The sequence below is a fragment of the Dryas octopetala genome, chromosome 1 (genome assembly GCF_963921425.1).
Source record: "Dryas octopetala chromosome 1, drDryOcto1.1, whole genome shotgun sequence".
NCBI lineage: Eukaryota > Viridiplantae > Streptophyta > Magnoliopsida > Rosales > Rosaceae > Dryas > Dryas octopetala.
The window spans coordinates 18,851,793-18,871,104 of record NC_141366.1 but is presented as its reverse complement, the minus strand read 5'-3'; the positions used below and the strand labels follow the sequence as shown (position 1 = coordinate 18,871,104).

General features: G+C 37.6%; 3 protein-coding genes across 3 annotated transcripts; 1 reads left to right on the top strand and 2 right to left on the bottom strand.

The window, feature by feature from the left end:
* Positions 1–853: 853 nt before the first annotated feature.
* LOC147298848 (uncharacterized) lies at positions 854–7,070 on the top strand. The gene is made up of 7 exons (XM_086229200.1): positions 854–1,032; positions 1,577–1,679; positions 2,347–2,542; positions 4,585–5,429; positions 5,891–6,172; positions 6,258–6,314; positions 6,763–7,070. Exons 1-7 carry the CDS (start codon positions 1,028–1,030, stop codon positions 6,871–6,873), a joined length of 1,599 nt encoding a protein of 532 aa, XP_086085326.1. The 5' UTR covers positions 854–1,027; the 3' UTR covers positions 6,874–7,070.
* A 1,288-nt stretch (positions 7,071–8,358) lies between these two features.
* Positions 8,359–10,076, bottom strand: LOC147298847 (Protein kinase superfamily protein). Its single transcript, XM_086256369.1, has one exon. The coding sequence runs from the start codon at positions 9,842–9,844 to the stop codon at positions 8,477–8,479; it is 1,368 nt and encodes a 455-aa protein (XP_086112495.1). The 5' UTR covers positions 9,845–10,076; the 3' UTR covers positions 8,359–8,476.
* A 2,730-nt stretch (positions 10,077–12,806) lies between these two features.
* LOC147298846 (uncharacterized) lies at positions 12,807–15,655 on the bottom strand. The gene is made up of 5 exons (XM_086249418.1): positions 15,150–15,655; positions 14,379–14,476; positions 14,237–14,302; positions 13,240–14,054; positions 12,807–13,105 (listed from the first exon to the last, which is right to left on the bottom strand). Exons 1-5 carry the CDS (start codon positions 15,548–15,550, stop codon positions 13,094–13,096), a joined length of 1,392 nt encoding a protein of 463 aa, XP_086105544.1. The 5' UTR covers positions 15,551–15,655; the 3' UTR covers positions 12,807–13,093.
* Positions 15,656–19,312: the final 3,657 nt, after the last annotated feature.

The following is a 19,312-nucleotide window of genomic DNA, read 5'->3' as shown; positions in this document are numbered from 1 at the left end:
CATAACCCAACAAACAGGTTATCGAGTCTATCGTCCAATAATACACACATGGCGCTGATACCATGTTAAATCCCAATGCGCCTAACTCCCCTTAAAACTGGTGGCTTGTAAGGGGGATGATTGCCCAAGGCTATGATATTATACAACCTTACTATATCCTATCTCAGTGATGTGAAATATTTAATAATCATAATAATATGCAAATACACTATGAATCGATTTGTATATCAGCGGTTAGTGAGCTAGCAGATCAATTAGTAGACCAACCCATCGATCAGTTGCAAAAAAATATCCCCATTTTTTTTTTGTGAGCCTTCGTACAAAATTTTTATTTCCAAACTAATTGTGTCATATTCTTAATATCCTAAACTACTGTTTTTTGTCATTAACTTTAGATAATAACTTATCTGTTTCTGTTACAGAGAAACGTGTTATGCCAATTAAAAAGAAAGAGGAAGAGAGAAAGGGGGAAAGAAAGAAAGAGAGAGAGAGAAGGGGGGAGGGAATAGCAGTTGACATCCTTGCTGTTGTTGCAGGCAAGTTCTTCTCTTAACTTTAACTACTGTTGATGAAGAAAAAGTTCCCAAGGTATTTAATGCAATTTTTCATAATAATGCAATTTTTCATAATAATGAAAGGGGCATAACGGAGCATAACCCAGGCAACAGTCTACTAACGCCGTCATTTGCTTTACGTACGCGACGGCGAAAGACCAAAGTTCTATTCTGTCTGTCACCTACCAGACTCCATTCCAATTCCATTTCAACTTTCTAATGCATTTCAAATCCGTCACTCTACTACACTAGAGTCACTAGACTCCACGACTCTACTACTCTTCTCTCTCTCTCTCTCTCTCTCGTTGCCTGTTTCAACTTTTTGGGTTCCTGGAGTTCTCTTTTTTCTTTCCCTTCTGAACATCAAAATGTGATAAAAAAGAAAAGACGAAAACTTCTGTTTTGTTCCACAACTAAAGTTCTCACAGTCGATTCCATTATTTTGAGCTCGGTTTGAGGCCTCTCAACTTGGCATGAGGTAATTTCTCTTTCATTTTCATGGTGTTCCCCCCCCTTTTTTAAAAAAATGATTTTTTTTTTTTTTGGTCACTAGCTACTTCTTTTCTCGTCCTACATGCTTTTCACAGCTCCTTTATTGTGTTTAAAGGTTGCTTATTATGTTTTGCCTTGTGGGTTCTTGTAGGTTGCTTATCTTCAGTTCAAATATTTGAAGAATTTATATGCTTATTTGTCTAAATTTGTTTACTGGGATCCAATGAATGTATGATATGAGGTTCATCTGCATGGTTGTACATTGCCCTTTTGTTTTTCCTTCTTTCAAAAATAATTTTCTGTGTGTTGGTAATTGTATAAAGTACACAAGTAGCACAGTGACAGCTCTTCAGTACGCATGAAAAGAACAGTGAACCTGTGATTTATTTGAATACAAAGATTGTTTTTACAGAATGGTTTTAGGTCTCTACCTTCTAGCAACCTCTTTCCTGTATATTAAGATTTAGTGTGTAGTATATATATAATATACTCATTCCATTTGGATTTTCAAACTTGAAATTTATAAATAGGAAAGTAGAGAGAAAATTCAACACCACAATGGATACATCGTCCGAGGACATTTTGGAAACTGCTGATGAGATTGCAAACATGTTCACCTGTAAGCTCAATGAGGTATGTGTACTTTTAAATCTAGTCAAAAAGAATAATTCAGTATTCTCCTTGAGTCTCTCACCATATTGCAATTTTTGACTAAGGTAAACATCTTTCTCATTTTGCAGTCTGACAAGACTGTGATGACCAAGTGCATGATAATTCTTAAAAATTTACTTTGAACAATATTCTTATTATTTATATGTAGATACTGGCTGATGAAATTTATATAATTGCTCCAACATGGTTGTGAAGAGGTGAATGCCATTCATTCACATTGGTTTTCTCTGTATTTTCAATGATATACCGATGTTCGATCTTTCAATGGAGGATTTTGTATATCATTGAAAAGTAATAAAGGGGAAAGTCCTTTTGAGGTTTGACAAAATGAATTTTGGTTCATTTCCTAGCATGCTGAACTAGGGTTTTAAGTTTGTCTAAATGGTTGTCAAACAAATTGAGATTTTATGGGAGAAGGTAATTAATCTTCCTATTGGACTCACTAACATTCCTAAAAGTCCACTATGCTTATAGCATATCAGTTGAGTTAGTTGAATATTCTGATTAATGATTCCAAGCATTGTTTCTCAACTGAAATATGATTTTATTTTATAGTCTTTTCTTCCCAAATAATTAGAAGTTCCCAATGCTGGTGTTTACTTATGACAGTATCTCTTGTTTTGTCCAGTTGGCCCCAGATGTACCCATTTTCACTGCCTCAGAAGATGAAGCTGTAGACTTGGAGGAATGCTTAGTAGAACCTGTATATAACAGCGACTTGGTTGATGGTGTTCTTGATTTTTACACATTCGAATCACTAAAGTGGTTCGATGATGAAGATATCTCAGGCAATATTGGGTACGATAAGATAAAACTTGATAGTGGTAATCTCTCTCCCTCTCTCTCTTTCTCAAACTTAATAATTTATTTATGTATTCATATTTTATAATATTATATAATGATTGTGAACTAAAATGAAATGTGTTGATAAATTAGCTTATTAGTTAGCCAGCCAACTTTGAAAGATTGTACTAGCTACAATGCATGCCATATTACCCTTATTAAAACTGTAATTGGTGTCAAATCAAGTCTGAAATACAAGGCTTCCACGGATAAAATTATAACATGAAATTGAAGAATTGATTGGCCTCCTTCTGTTATTATGTAAATGGACTGTTCTAGGAGCTCTGGCCTTTTCTCGTAATTTGAAAAATATTTATGAAGATGCTTGGGGGCATTTCAGTCATTTTTGAAGTCTCCTTTGACCATCCATTACGTGATTCTTAGAATATGGAGATGAGTCGTGAAACTGATGAAAAGAGGATGGTCACTGAATAATAAGGTGTCACTGTTCTTAGTTTTTAGCAAGCAAACTTATGCAGATTTTGATTTTGAATGTTTTGTTTTTTAGGTATGGAGGATTTCTGGATGATTTGATGTAATTGTATTCCTTTTTGCAGATTATCAGAATTTAGTGACTTTTACAGAAAGTGCAATAAATGCCTTTGTATTTTGATGTATAAATTATAGTACTACTACACTTACATTGTTCTAATTCATATGGTGTCATTTAGTCAACTGGGGCTTCCGTCACAGGCCAACAAGTTGTGTTTGAACACTATATATATATATATATATATATATATATATATATATATAGTAATGATCACCCGCTCACCATAGAGCAGAGAATTCCCCACTCACCTAACCATCCGCTCACTATAGAGCGGGAAATTCAATGATCGGGACTGTCCATTTTTTAGGTCCATCTTTAAGGGTCGTCCCTGTAAAAAATCAGCCAAATCGATAATTGTTTGGCCCTCCAAACTTTGCAAACAAATACAGTTCGTCCGATAAGGTTGAAATGATGTTGACAGTAATACACTGGCTAAACAGTTTTCAATTTGGCTGATTTTTTGTAAGAGTGATATTTAAATGATGTTCTAAAATATGGACGGTTCTGATTATTGAAATTCGTTACTGAGTGGTTAGGTGAGCGGGGAATTCCCCGCTCTATGGTGAGCGAGTAATCATGAACACTATATATATATATATATTTTATATCTAAATTGTCTTGCAGATGTACTTGAAGAAATCTAGGTATTCATCCCAAAACCAATTGACAATGAGAAGAGTAGTCCAAACCCTTATAAGCCACTATGCAATGCCTCACATTTTCAATGTGAGATATTTCTCTCAACACGCCTCTACACGTGTGGCATCACTCAAGCCTAACATGTAAACAATTTATATTAGGTGACGTGGGAGCACGTGTAGCCGTTTAGCACAACACGTGGATAGTCTGCTCTGATACCATGAAGAAATTTAGGCATCCATCCTAAAACCAATTGGTAATAGGAGGAGTAACTCAAATCCTTATAAGTCACTTTGCAAGGCCTCACATTGAAATGTGAGATCTTTCTCTCAATAGCACTGCATCCTAATCTCACTGAAGGAGAGGAAGAGAGCATAGAGGTATGCCCTCTGGTGATTGCGAGGAAGAGAGAGCATATATATATATATATATATATAAAGACACACACACACACACACACACAGATAGGTAGAGAGAGAGAGGGAGTTCTCGAGCTCTATGTAAAATCTAACAATTTTCTTCTCCATTTCTTTTGCAATTGGATTGTCATTCAACCCCTTGACTTTGCTATGATTGATTACAGAAATATTTGATTTTCTTATCTTCTTTTTCTGAGTCTGATGGTTGTAATAGTGTTTTTAGAGTCTTGATAGAATGTTGCAAGGAACAGATAATGCAGTTCCTCATGGAGACATTAGTCTCCCAACATGTCAAGAATATCTTTTGGGCAAGTATTTTTGGAATTCTACCTCGTCTAATAAGTTAGTTTCATCAAATAGCATATTCCCCCCTTAAATTTGCTAAAGAAGTTTCCTTTCTTCCATTCTGCAGAATCCAAACATCTCGATGAAGTCTTCAAATTGGATTGTAGTCCAGCCGCCTCTCTGCAAAATGTGGGTTTAGAATGCCATTCCCCAGGAGTCTATAAAAGAGACTCTGGTGCTAAGATGTCAGATTTGTTATGTAGGAGCAGTCCAAGGCTTAGATTTACAGACAACCACAATTCTCTTTTACTTGACCGTATGTCTGTACAAGAACTACATGAGGCCTTTAGGAACATGTTTGGACATGAAACATTAGTAATAGACAAGCAGTGGCTGAAGCACCATATTTCGCTTGGTTTTCAGAATTATGTTGAGTTGGACAGTGGTTCAAACCTCACAGAATGTGGTGTAATCTCCAACCAAAATGATGGAAAATCTAAATTCTCGCCTAGTGTTGAGTTCTTTGGAAATGCTGCTACCGGCACAATGGAAGGAGCACTAATTAATGAATGTATGTCCAGAGATTTGCAGGTCAAAGTGAAGAAGCTTCCTGATTATGACTCTCTGAAGACCTCAAACTCTATGGTTAGTGAAGTTGAATTGTGCTCCTTGGATGGAGGGGATAAAGCAAGAGTATTTGCCACGAAAAAGAGATCACGAAGGCCTCCCAGGAGATACATTGAAGAATCACTCGAGTATGAATCGGAATTTTATAGTAGAAAATGTGGAATGGCTTGTAAGAGGTCCAAGAATAGTTCTCTGCTTGTTAGCTCTGACAAAAATAATCGGCATAAGGAGATTCAGGCAGAAACGTTGCTTTGTCAAGATAAATCTTCTGAAGTAGGTTGTATTCAAGTTCCATTTGGCCTTCCAATGGAAACAAACCGCATAGAGGAAGATAAATTATCTCTGGTAAGGAACATTACAATTTGTTCTCTGGTCAACTAATCAAATTATCTTGTCCCTTCTGTAATCAAACCACTGATGAAAAGTATGATAAGCAACACAAGAATAAATAAGTGAATATTAAAAATTATAATCAAACTATCATTGCACCTTTCTAAAAAATTCACTGTTGTGAATGAAACTACTAGATTATGGATGTTAAAATGTGATCTAGTTGTAAGTAAATAACTGCTTGCTGCATTATGATGGTTAATATTTATCATGAGAGTTCTGTATGTCAACCTTTAATGCCGTCTGCACATTCTGCATTTTACCAACCTTTTTCATTATCATCCGAAAGCAATACATTGAATCAATACAGTCAAGGACATTTATGCCCATTTGAATATGAGCTGTACAAAGTGTTGTACATGCAAGAATGTATTTTTCATGTTTTTATAATGCGTTTCTGGGTAATTTGGGTCCAGGACTCTGAGGATTGCGAGGACTACAGACTCTTAGAATCCAGTGATAAACTTGAGATAGAGTCTTCTTCAGCTGAGTCACAAGAGGACATTTCTGAAGATGAGTGTGTCTCGAGGAGAAATACTCAAAAAAGTAGCAAACGGAGAAAGCATTATACAACTTGGACTTCTTCTGAAGTGATGAAGTTAATTGAAGGTGTTTCTCAGTGTGGAGTTGGAAGATGGACTAAAATAAAGAAATTACTGTTTTCGTCATGTTCACATCGCACTTCTGTTGATCTTAAGGTAGTTCATGGCATTTTTTATATTAATTTCTCCCAACGTATTTCTTTGAGATAAAAAAATAACTTAAATCTTTTTGGGTTTTCAGGACAAATGGCGAAATCTGTTACGAGCTAGCAGCAGTCAGTTGCAGATCAAGGGAGAGGTTGGGCTGAAATTTCTTGTACTTGATTTTTACTTTAACATCATGAGCAGATACTTTAAATGATCAGTCTGAAGCCTGAGCAATCTTCATGATGATTATGTTTGACATTTCAAGATATCTATTATCCGATGCTTATCTATATAAATAACCTTATGCGTACACCCGTAAACTTTTACTATCAATTTCTAATCTCTGAACAAGTTGTGGTCCTCGCTTTGCATTTGTTCTTAGTTTAGTATCTTGTGGAGTTAGATGCCCTGTTGGCATATAAGAGGATAATGTAACTAGTGAACTAGTACTGACAATATCTTCTAAAATACGCTTCTTATTTGAAGAGAGGTCTTAGATTGTTTTCTATGATGATTGAAAGTTGGAATTTGGTAAATGATAACTCCTATTTTGTGTTTGATGGGTAGAATTACATTTTTTCTATTTCTTTATCATGCAGCTTGAGAAAGACAAAAAACAAGCATCGCATCAAGTCCCGGAATCTGTGTTGCAGCGTGTTAGGGAGTTGGCCACCATCTATCCATATCCAAGGCAAAGTATGTCCACTTGAAACACTCCTGCTATGTCTTCTTTCTCAACCCCCAACAGTAAAGCACGGCCCCCTTGTCAACTGCTGTTAGAGGATCAGAGCAAATAGATCACTAGAATGAAAGAGTTTAGTCACAAACAAAAATGAAAGACAGAAAAATAGAATGAAAGGGATTGATTCGTTGAGGTCTTGTACCATCGATTTCGTATAATTCTTGATTTTGGGCATACAATAGCTGAATGGATTCCTTAACCTATGTGCATTTAGCGTGAAATCATTTTAGTTGGGTAAAAAATTCCTAACATCTAATATCTGCTAGGTCATGCTGTGGATCAATTTCTTTAGTGGCAACAGGGAAAGTGAGGTTTGTAGCCCTCTAATGTCATGCATGACTTGTTTCTGGAAAGTGATCCACATCCTTGAGGTTTGAGGTAGCCTAACGTAGCATTGCCTTAATGTCTATGTCCTCCTTATTTTATCCCCTGATCCTTGTTATCGAGTGTAGTCATTGTCATCATGGTGAGCACTTACTTTTTGCGATAAGCGTTACCAACTTGGCAACTTACCAACACACTTGTCACGTGTGTGGTTTTGGCTTTTGACTTTTATGGACTTCATTTGTCCTTTGACTTTATGGTTAGGACTCAATTTGATCGGTAGGCAAAAGAGATGCACTACTCATCCCATAACATCTAAATATCTAATAGGCCAATGCTATTCAGACCACCTTAAATTGCTAAGTTGATCACCCTATTTCAAATTTCCAACTTTACCCTTAAAACAAAAAAATTTCAATTTTGTTCGTTGGGTCATTCGACAGTTATCTACCGAAATATTTATGATTATTCGACAGTTATCTGCTGAACATTGGTGGATTATTCGGTGGATAACTACCGAATGGAAATGAAAAAGGCATTCGACAGTTATCTGCCGAAATATTTGTATTTATTCGACACTTATCTGCCGAACATTGGTGGATATTTCGGTAGATGACCACCGAATGGATCTGGGTGATTTTATCATATTTTTGCAATAAAGGGTAAAATAGGAAAAAAATTGAAAAAAATTTATTAGGGTGGTCAACTCAGCACAAAAGGGTGGTTTGCATAGCCTCCCTCTATCTAATAACATGCTAGTTATATTGTGAAATAGGCGTTGTACATATTTATTATACTAAATTTTTTTTCAAGGACATTTTTGCAAGTATATTTTTTGTTTGTTACATTAGAGAGAATTGAATCTTTAACTTATCGTAATTTTAATTATTATTCCACTCTCCCTCATGACTTGACCTATCTTAATCTGAACTCTAGCAAGTAATTCGAACAGCAATTTCCAATGGAAGGACGTTAGAGTCTTACAAATTATATATTGCATAGAACCAATATCTTGGGTTTGGTCCATCCAATCCACAACTATTTTCTATTGGTAGCAGCCGTGATCATTACTGTAAGATATATCCAGCGACAAGAATTGCAAGTCGTGTCCTTATCAAATCACAGAACATATTGTTTATACATTGTTGAATAACCACTTATGAGTCGTGTCACTCTCAAATTTGAAGCCTACTCCTAATTCCAAAATTAGAAATTCTTGTCGTATCAACAACCAAAATGATATCATCTCATCTCGGAGCCAGCGAGACCGAAATATCGGTCGGAACTCTCAAGTTCTCGGACCAAACCCGGGACTCCAAATAAAGCCTGGAGATCTTCCCCGCCACGCGTCCCATGCTGGGCCGTTTATCCGGGTCCACGTGTACGCACTCCAACGCGACACGCGTCAGCTTCTCGGCCACCTCGACGGGGTACGAGTCCTTCAGCCTCCCATCCACCCAGGTCCTCACACCGCCGCTGCGTTCGATCGCCGCCTGAGCAGAATCGATGACGGAGGTTCTGATAAAATCACCCCTCGCTTTATCGAACTTGTATTTGAACGGCTCTTGACCCGACAAGAGCTCCAACAGCACGACCCCGAACGCGTACACGTCGGACATCTGAGTGGCGACGCCGGTGGCCTGAAACTCCGGCGACATGTACCCTTTTACACCTTCAAATTGCATTCTCCGGCTATTGGACCGCTTCAATTTCGGATTCTGACTCGGACCCATTTCCTCTGAACTCTCACCGAGCTCGGATATCTCACCGTAGGACTTGGGTTGTTGATGGGTGTCCAAATTGGTCTCGCCGCACAATTGGGCAGCGCCGAAATGGCAGATCTTGGCGTTGAAGAGAGGCTCTGTGACGAGAACAGAGCTGCTCTTGATGTGGTTGTGGACGATTGTGATGTGTAAGCCCGAATTGTTGTGAATGTAATCGAGGCCTTGGGCGATGTCTGCGGCTACCTGCATTCTGGAGAGCCAGGTGGACAAGACGGTGAAGTCTGGATTGTTTGGGTTTCTTAAGCAGGCGGCGAGGTTGGCGCCAGGGACGAATTCGTAGACCAAGAACACGTGGTCGCCGGAGACGGAGGCGCCGAGGAGCTTGACGATGCTGGTGTGGTGGCTGCGGCAGATGGTGGAGAGTTGTTGTCTGAGGTCGTCGGGGGACTCGTGTTTGCGGCGGAACTTGCGCTGGAAAACGACGGCGTCTTTGCCGCGGAGGGTGCAGCGCCAGGAAGGTGTGGAGGACGCGCTGCCGAGTCGCGTAGCGAGAAAGTTGTTGGTGGCGGAGGAGATTTCGGCGAAGTTGTAGATGTTGGGGTTTTCGGGGAGGGAGTGTTTGAAGTTGGAGAGGGAGGCGCGGCTGCTGGAAGTAGTTGAGGTTGAGGAAGAGAGCTTGTAGCTGCTTGAGGTTGAGGGCTCGGAGGAGGAGACGGCGGCGGCGGAGGAGGTGGTGGCGGTGGCAGTGAAAGTGGGCTTTGGCGGCGGGGATTGGTGGGCCCGGGGGGTTCGACGAGAGGGGGGTGAGATGGGGTCGGTGGCGTCGACTGCCATTTTGGACTTGCACATATGGCCAAGAAGTATTGGGTCAAATGGAGATTTTGGGGACATTTATGGGGTTGGGTCCAATGGGGTCTGTTCGTTAAACTTGAATGGCGTGTTGCTGCGGCTGCTCTGCTATGCTGTTGCCATCGTAGGTCTGCAGCCACGGCGGCGCATGTTGGTGCGAGTTGAAGTTGGGCTTTTGGGCTTTGTGTTTTGTGAAGGTTTCCTCATCCACTTGTTGATATGGAAGCATGGACTGGCTGCAATGTGAACAGTAGGGACACTTTTTGAGTTACGTCATTGGTGCGTTCGCTTTACACTCTTGGTATAATCCTAGATGCTACGGCTCCTAGTCTCCTACCTCCACAACTCGGTAAGCAGGAATCTTCTTCATTTTAACCTCTATAATGTTGTTTCCAAGTTTCGAATTGTTTTAGAACAATATGACGTTGTTTATCTAAACATAATTTTTCCTTACCAACCAGTTATTTACAACAAACTAAAATTGGTTATTAGGCAAAACAAAAACAAGAAGAAAAATTTGGATGCATGTCAAATTATAATTGACACGGATAAAGGGAAATGATTCCTTACACGTAAGGATAAATGACAATTTACTTGTAAGTACGTAGTCATTCTTTACGAATTAGGAGTGGGCATTTGTCGGCGCAATCGGTTTCTGGTATTCCGATTATTTGATACTTACGTTTCATACTTGTATAGGGCTAGGCCTGCAATTTACTATATATATGTGTAACTATATAGTATATATAGTAATTACAATGTTGTACGGAGTTCAGCAAAATTTAAGTACAATATATGTACAACTCAAGTTGGTTGGTCTTTGTACACATTGTTGATGTTGTACACTTGTGGATTACAGTCTTATATATTGCAATCGATAAACAAAAATGTGGTATTTGTTGGATATGAAAGATCCAGTTGGTAGTCATGTGTTGTAAATTTAGGCTACACATGCATAGAAAGATGATTATTCAATACAACGTGCAATTAATAAAAGGCTTATTTACACCATTGTTTCTTATAAGATATACTTTTTTTCACTTTACCCCCTGAAACTTAAATCTTCTCAGTTTGCCACCTAAACTTCATACAGTTATTGCAAAAGGCATTATGTCGTTAACTCTGTCAATTTTTCTGTTAAAAAAGTTGACGTGGCACCTATATGTCATGGGTGATACCCTTTTCTAGTTATGTAAGATCCATGTGGACAAAAAAAGTTATAAAAAATTGACATGGATCTTATTATTTTTTAGTTTAAAAACTATTTTTTATTATTTTTTTGTCCAGATGGATCTTACATAACTAAAAAAGAGTCTCACTCATGCCATATAGTTGCCATGTCAGCTATTTTAACGGAAAAATTGACAGAGTTGACGGCATAAGGTCTTTTACAATAATTGTGTGAAGTTCAGTGGCAAACTGAGAGGATTTAAGTTTCAGGGGGCAAAGTGAAAAAAAGTGTATCTTACATGGAGCAATGGTGTAAATAAACCTTAATAAAACAAAAACCATTTGGAGTTTTGAGTACGTATTTGATGAATAAGATTCTACATTATTGCATAGACATAGACATAGACCTGTCGAAAGATTCTAAATTATAGTTGAATAATTGAACAAAAAAAACATAACAGAACACAAAACGATTTTAAAGAAGAAAATGGGACATTGAAGCCCATAGTCGATTTTATTTGGACAGGGAAGAATGCAATAGGATCCCTCAGAATGCCGACAAGGTTAAAGAAATAAAAATAAAAAGGAGTTGTTAAATAACAAGGATTCGGATCCCTATGTGATTGTTTTTATTTGATTTTTAATTCTAATGGGGTGTTATAGCTAGACACAAGAATATGAGCAAAATAGTGATGAATTTATCTCATTTTTAAATATGTATGGATTAAATGTGAACTCCTAAATTTATAATGCAGAATTATGATTAAAGCATGTGAAAAACAATCCATAATTTATTTTTGAATAAGAAGATCTAGAGCACATCCCATTTGTTGGGTTGGTGTTGGTGAAGCTGTTTTGTTATTGTCTGCTATTTGGAGTATTGAAGGAGCAAAATAATTGAAACCAACTGGCAGATTCTTTTTTGACAACCTGGTGTAGGAGCTAACCAAATCATACATTTCACAACAAAGCTTGAGTAGAGAGTAGGCAAGCTTGTGACCTGTGTACGAGGCTACACGCTGATGGCGCAACTTATTGTCACTGTCAAGATTAGGCAACTAGTCCTTTATGGCATATATGCTTGGTAAACTTAGAGCTAGCTAGTCTTAAAAAAAGGAACTAAGGCTCAAAAGCCAACTCCCAAAACAATCACAAACCCTAAACACCCATGGAAGAACCCCAGCAGCCACCACCCAACCCCAGCCCCTCCACCATCACAACAGTACCGCACTAAGAAATCCACTAAACCCAACGACACCCATGGACATCAACCACCAACAAAGCTCCAAAAGGAGCCATAGAAGTCACTTCTAGTGATATATTTTCCACACGTGTAAAAAGTATTATGAATACATCATATAAAACACCTATGTATTTAAGTAAGTGCTTATATAGAAGTGTGATCAACGTTTCACTATTAGAATAGGTCAAGGCATTATAAGGCCTTGAGACTGAAAATTTAAATTTGAAAACAACTAGAAAAGGAATTCATCCTAACATCCCTCTTATAAAAATGGTCACATGATTAAAGAACAAGGGATTAAAAATGTGAAGACAAATTGCAGCCTGGATTTTTGCGAATGAAAAAGGCGGCCTTTAAATAGACTCCTAATTAATGATTTTAAATTCTCTGATTCAATTCATTTTGTGCATGCTCACTCTTTCTCATACTCTCTTTCAATGCGATTTTCAAAATAAGGAGGGAGGCTACTATCATTGTACAATACCTCAGAGGTAGTAGGCTGGCTTCAACAGAATGAGGGTTGTATGGTTACAAAGTACTGATCATGTGTCCAAAAGACACCTAGCCAGCACAGGGAACCAACAACAGCCATTTCTCATAACTAAAATATAAAAATTATTGGCACATCATATTCACATTTTAGCCAACCTGTATACTTCTTTAGTAGAAAATTCAAGGTGAAGTTCTTCAAACAGAGGAAACCTAAACGTTCTGATTTCACTAGTCAAAAAGTGATGCACACAGGAAAATTGACAGATTATTTACCATGGAAAGACTTCAAAAGGTTAATAGTTTCCCTTCTCATGAGATCAAACAAGAGAGAAATGATTCATAACTCCTTCCTACATCCTTCTCGCATTGTCTCCAGTGACATGTCATTAATATCTTCCCTGCAAAATTCAACAACCATGAGCTAATCTAAAATTTCCCTGCAAATTCTGTCGTTTCTATCTCACAGATTAAATTGTAATGATACTCCCCAGGTCAAATATTCATCTTAGTAACCAGACAGAGGATATCTTACTTGGTCAATGCTTGTCTGTCCCATCGGTGCATAGTTCCTTTGTTCTCCTTGTGTGTTCCTCTGCTCCGCTTGGGGGAACCTCTGATCTTCTCCATGTCCAGAGTAGCTTTGCCCATAAGCTCCAGGAGTCGGTCCTTGCCCGAAAGCTCCAGAACTCGGTCCTTGCTCGAAAGCTCCAGAACTCGGTCCTTGCCCGTAAGCCCCAGGACTCGGTCCTTGCCCGTAAGCCCCAGGACTCAGTCCTTGACTCGGTCCTTGCCCATAAGCTCCAGGACTCGGTCCTTGCCCAAAAGATCGAGCTGTTCCCTGGCCCTGAAATCCACCCGAACCTTGCCCATGAGTTTCAGCCTGTGGTGGACCATAATTCCTATCATCTCCCCTAAATTCTCCCTGACCAGGAGGGGCATAATTCCTCTGATCTCCTTGAGAGAAGTTCCTTTGTTCTCGAGGATAAGAATTTCTCTGCCCCCCTTGGTTGTAGTTGCCCTGATATGAAGGTATTGGATCTCTCCCTGGCTGATATGCATCCCTCCCTCCAGGGGTATTCATTGGCATATGACCTTTGTTCTCTCCTTGTCCCGGTGGGCTGTAATTCTGTTGTGGATGATTTTGTGAAGCCCCATAGTTCCCTCCACCTTGCATAGGCATCTGTTGACCATATGAGGGATTTCCATGTTGATTAGGCATTGGTCCTTGCTGATCAAATCTTGGTCTTTGGGAATTTCTGTTACCATCAACGTATCTTCCCCTCGACTGCCTCCCATACTGAACTGGGGGTGGTCTTGGTATGATTGTTCCATTAATGTACTTGTCTCCTGATATATATAGAAATCAACTTTCAATTGAATACTGAAACACACGGGATAGATGGACCAGCTCAATATTTTACAAGAGTCTAAATGCAATCCAAAATAGCATAACTGGTTGAATCTGCTCATAAGTTCTAAGTCACCATTCTCAAAGAAAACAAGCATTCTGGTGGAAAAAAAACTCTTACCTCCATACTCCTTATTTTGTGGATCAATGTAAGAATCTGGCAACACAAAAATAACTCCAGGCAAACCTGTTTAAAATAAAATGGAATATTTAGCATCAAGACTATCATTTTCAATGGTATCATAAAATGCTACCAAAATTACCATTGAACTTTTCTGACTCTGCCTCAGACATCACAACCTGAAAGCCCGTATATGTTGTTGTGCTACAAGCATACATTTTCTGTTTTGCCTCTTCCAAACTGAATCATAAAAAATAAAAAACATACTCATGACCGGCCAAAATCATTTTATATAAGACTGCTACAAACTTAAAGCTAGCATGAACTTAATGTTCAAGAAACTATAAGCATTGACACAATCACATCCAGAAAATGACTGACAATCAAATACATAAATAGCCAATAATCTCTGTATCATTAGAGAAATCCAGAATTACATGGTACAATTGGTTTATCTAGAAAGAACTGACAATACACAATCATTGGACTTCCTTTTTCCTTTGCAAGTAAAACATTTCATTGGCATGAGACTGTAATATTTTTTTTTTTCCTTAAGGGTCAGTTGGAAGCAATTAGGCCAGCAATTGCACAACCATGGACAAAGGTTTGGAGGATTTCTGCACTTTGCAGCCTATTGGCTCGTTCATATTCCTAATCTCTAATCACAATCATACTTGTTCTAACTCTAAGAGAAATTTTCACTAGTACCTTGTAAACATACTGTTTCACACACATCCAAAATGATTTGAAGTCCATTTCACAAGGCACAAGGCACAACTCAAAATTAACATTTCTACTAAAAATCCTCCCTTTTCCGCCAAATTTTCTCATCAACCAAACACAATACCAAAGCAAAAATACACACATGAATAGATATATAAATATAGAGAGGGAACGAGGAAGGGTGTGTGACCTGATGCCCAAGCCTTTAGCACAAGTTTCCTCATAAGTTCTCACCATCTCCTCAGCAGGAGGCTTGTTGTCTCTCCCGAAATCCATGACAATGAGCCAGTGATTGTAGTCGCACCCTTCGAACAGTATCGTATCGGGGTTAATCTCGTCATTTCGGTTGTTGCCGGCGTACGAATCCGATCGCGCGGAAGAGAGCGAGGACGACCTGAAGGGCCGAGATTGGAGGAGGAGGGTCCAGGACTGTGGGGGCGAAGAAGGGGATTGTAGGGAGGTGGGGGCGTGGAAGAGAGGAGAGGAAGAAGAGTGCGGAGCAGAAAGTGCGGAGGTCGCGGAGAGAGAACGGTGGAGGGTTGAGAGGGTGGTTGTTAGGGTTCGGCGGAGGCGGAGAGAGCTCAGCGCCATGGCTGGTTCTGCTGCTGGTGCAGGTGAACCACAAGAAGTAGGCTCTGCTAGGGTTTTGAGAATTTGGGATTTTGAGGGGGTTTTAGACTTTAGAGAGAGAGTTAAATGTTGAGTGTACAAATTGCATAAACCCTTAATAGGCACATATATTTCTTTAAATAAATTAATATGATTTTAATATAAAGCAAGGATAACTCGGGTCCAACTTCAAAGAATGCTATCAAATTACTGATCATATATATTAATGTAGCCAAACATATTTTGTCTTGTACTCAAATTTTAGTGTGGCTTGATCGATCGAGGATGGTCCTGCAACAATGACATTGTTGGTTCCCTTCTTCGAGGTGATGCTTATGTGTAATCGTTCTTTTGCTTTTAATAAGTAAGTCTAATTGTCCAAAAAGAAAAACAAAGGATAACTCAGATCCAGCATATCATCACACAAAAAAGATAGATCCAGCATATATATGAGGTTCAAATACTTTGTAAAATTTAGAAGTTGACATTCTATAAGTAGACACTGATGAGTTTTAATTAATTCCTATTTTGTTCTCAAAAAATATGCATAATTGAGTTCTATTTTAATTACCTCGGCCAAACACTAAATTTATTCTAATATTAATTCATTATCTTAAGTTTTTCAAACATAAAAGTATAAAAGAAGGTGTCTTCAATCTCACAAAGTGAGGCGTAAGCTTTTTTCTTTTCATTAAACGAGACATAAGCTTTGATGCATAAACCTTTCATACATCAAATTATTATAATAAAATAAATAAATATATAATATAGTGAAAAATAGCATTAATTAATTGTCATTCAAATGGTAAGCCTTGATGCATAAAGGTAGTCCCGTTCTTGATTTTTTGGAGGCTCGGGGCGAAAATATGAAATGGGCCTCTTTGTACACAATTTTAGTTTTACAAAAAAAAAAATATTATAAATTTCTGTAGAGATGTTTTTCATTTACATATTCTTGAAAAATAATAATTTCATATAAAATGAAATAATATCACAGTTTGTACAAACTTTGAACAATATCAAAGTTGCAAGGCCTTTGGTTATACAAGTTTTAAACAAAACTAATTAAAGTTGCAAGGTCCTTGGCCAAAAAAAAAAAAAGATTGCAGGGCCTTTGGAGTCTGGACATACAAGCTTTAAAGAGGGAATGAACACTAAAAAAGAGAAACCTCAAACTAATTAAACTAATTACAATAAACTCTAATTTTTTTGGAGAGGGAATGAGGACTAAAGAAGAGAAACCCCAAATTGAAATAGAATCAAAGAAGAGCTCTCGAGCTGAAGCTTATAGAATTTAAGATCCGATCCGTTGCAAGGAATGGAGGAAGAGAAAGTGAGAGAGAGAGAGAGAGAGAGAGAGAGAGAGAGAGAGAATCTGGTTCTTTTAACAAAAAGAAACTTTAATGTTAAATTTTCCAATAAAGAATTGAAAGTTTAAAACATAAATTGATTTACTAGTTAGTTATAAAAAAATCAATTTGGGCTTTTTACAAATTTGGGCTTTTTAGAAATAAGGTATTATACACTTTTATAGGAATTGTACAAATCACATATTTTTAATTATAGTTTTATTTTTATTGTATAGTGTATATATATATATATATATAAATTTGGGGCCCCCCTTGAAGATGGGCCTTGGGCGGTCGCCCCTCCAGCCCATGCTCAGGGATGGCTCTGCATAAAGGCATAAGTCTTTTGGCCCTGTTTGTTTGATTATAATCTAAGAATCAGAATAGTAATTGTATTCTATTACATAATTATCCAAGAATAGAATTATATTAAGATTTTCATTTAAGCGTTTAAAATAATTATGGAATCAAAGTTAAGAAATGACTTGTCATTCCATTTTCATGTTTGGTAAATCTCGAAATGGAATGAAATTAAAAACATAATAATCTTCCAAAAATATTTTTTTATTAAAAAAAAAAACATTTTTTCAGTACTAACAAATATATATATTTTAGCACTATACCGTCATAAATTAAAATTGAAAAGGAAAAAAATTCAAACTCGTTTGTTGGAATGCTTTTTTAAGATTGGAGTTTGATATTTTAGTCAAAAGAAATGCTTTATATATTGATATAAGAGGAGAACAACATATATTAAAATAGAGAACAAAAAATATTAAAATTAGAGAGGAGCCCAATCGGCTGGTTTTCAAATACTAAGGCTACTAGTTGATTGGTCTGTACCTTCTCTTTCTTTTTCTTTTTTTGGCCAATATAACTTCTCTTTCTTAATTCAACAAAAAGTTCAATAAAATTGAGGCACATTTCCCAATGGAAAATAGCTATGAACAATCCAGAAGCATAGAGATGAGAACAACTAGTACATCAATGAACAACTAGTACATCAATTGTCGAATGGTAAAACAGGTATCTATTTTAATTTTGCATTCCATATGATGGACGGAATACAAATACCACACCCCCTAGTAATTGGACTCAGCCCGTTTAGCAGAATTTGACTTCGGTCAATTACGTAGTTCAGATTCCTTTCCAAACTTAAAAACTTAACCAACCACCGAGTCTTGCTAGAACAGGAATTAAATTCTCATTCCTGCTACGGTTTTCGACCAAAAAAACATGGCCAAACGTGTAATGATTACACCACACATCCTTGTTACTTGGGCTAGTTTCAAGAGTATATAATTTAGTTATAACATATTTCAAATTATACCCTGCAACAAACCTTAGCCGCCACCCCCAAACCCTCTCTTCTCTCTCCTTAACCCTATCTCTCTCAGCTCAGTATTTCCAAGGGTGGGGGCGGTGGCTCATGTGTTCTTCATAGGCCCGCTGCTCCTACCCTCGCCTCTCCCTTCTCCTTCTCTTTTTCTTTTGTTGTTTTGGTTGGTACTATGAGATACTCTCCTCCCTTTTTGTGATAGCTTTTTCATCTCTTCATGTAAGAGTTTTTTCATTTTAATAAAAGAGGGATTTTATGATCGCTTTAGTTTGGTCTATCTGTGGCATTATGCCCAATATGTGTGTTGTGCGACGTCGAATCCTGCTTTAGCGATGCTTAGTTGCTCTCTGGAGATCTTTCATTCAGTTTGTCTCTGATTCTCGTCACAAGAAGTAGGGATGTCACTATGTTCGCTGGTACCGGTCCTGCCGATTATTACTGCCCAATCTGCCACCTTGATCTATTGTCAGACTCGATTTAGAGATGTTGGTTGGATTGTGGACCAAACATGACTAGTTCGCTAATTTCTACGATGCCTCGCTGGCTCCATTTGGTGGCTGAAGTGTTTGCTCGATGCCGACGTTACGAGATCGGGCTTTTATTTCTTTGTTAGCGTTTAGCTCGTTGATCTTATTATTGTAGGGCTTTTGTCATAACTTTGTGTTTCTATATATGCCTTTTTGACTATTTTAATGCAATGTTATTGCTTTCTAACAAAAAAAAAAGAGTATATAATTGAGTTGTATTATTTGACTTGATACAAATACTTAAATCACATCATAGTTTGACTCTATACCCAAATGGTTTATTGAAATTCAAAGATTATAATGTATATTTGAATTACTAAACTCTAAAAAAATGAGAGACCCATTTGATTTCTATTGGACAAATTAGATTAAAAGTTAGGAGTTTACAAAATAAGAAAAAAAATCCAAATTTTACAATATGTAAGGAGGGGTCTGCATGGAGTCATATATATTGTTCATCACATTATCTCTGGATTTGGATCCATTGCTTATCTTTATTTTATTTGTTTTAATTCTAACTTTGAATATA

Coding starts and splice junctions, on each gene's coding strand:
- LOC147298848 (XM_086229200.1), top strand. Junction 6,173..6,257: donor GCACTTCTGTTGATCTTAAG/GTAGTTCATGGC, acceptor TTGGGTTTTCAG/GACAAATGGCGAAATCTGTT. Junction 6,315..6,762: donor AGTTGCAGATCAAGGGAGAG/GTTGGGCTGAAA, acceptor TTTATCATGCAG/CTTGAGAAAGACAAAAAACA.
- LOC147298847 (XM_086256369.1), bottom strand. CDS start 9,844: ATGTCCCCAAAATCTCCATTTGACCCAATACTTCTTGGCCATATGTGC.
- LOC147298846 (XM_086249418.1), bottom strand. CDS start 15,550: ATGGCGCTGAGCTCTCTCCGCCTCCGCCGAACCCTAACAACCACCCTC. Junction 14,477..15,149: donor GCTAAAGGCTTGGGCATCAG/GTCACACACCCT, acceptor TTTATGATTCAG/TTTGGAAGAGGCAAAACAGA. Junction 14,303..14,378: donor AGAGTCAGAAAAGTTCAATG/GTAATTTTGGTA, acceptor TATTTTAAACAG/GTTTGCCTGGAGTTATTTTT.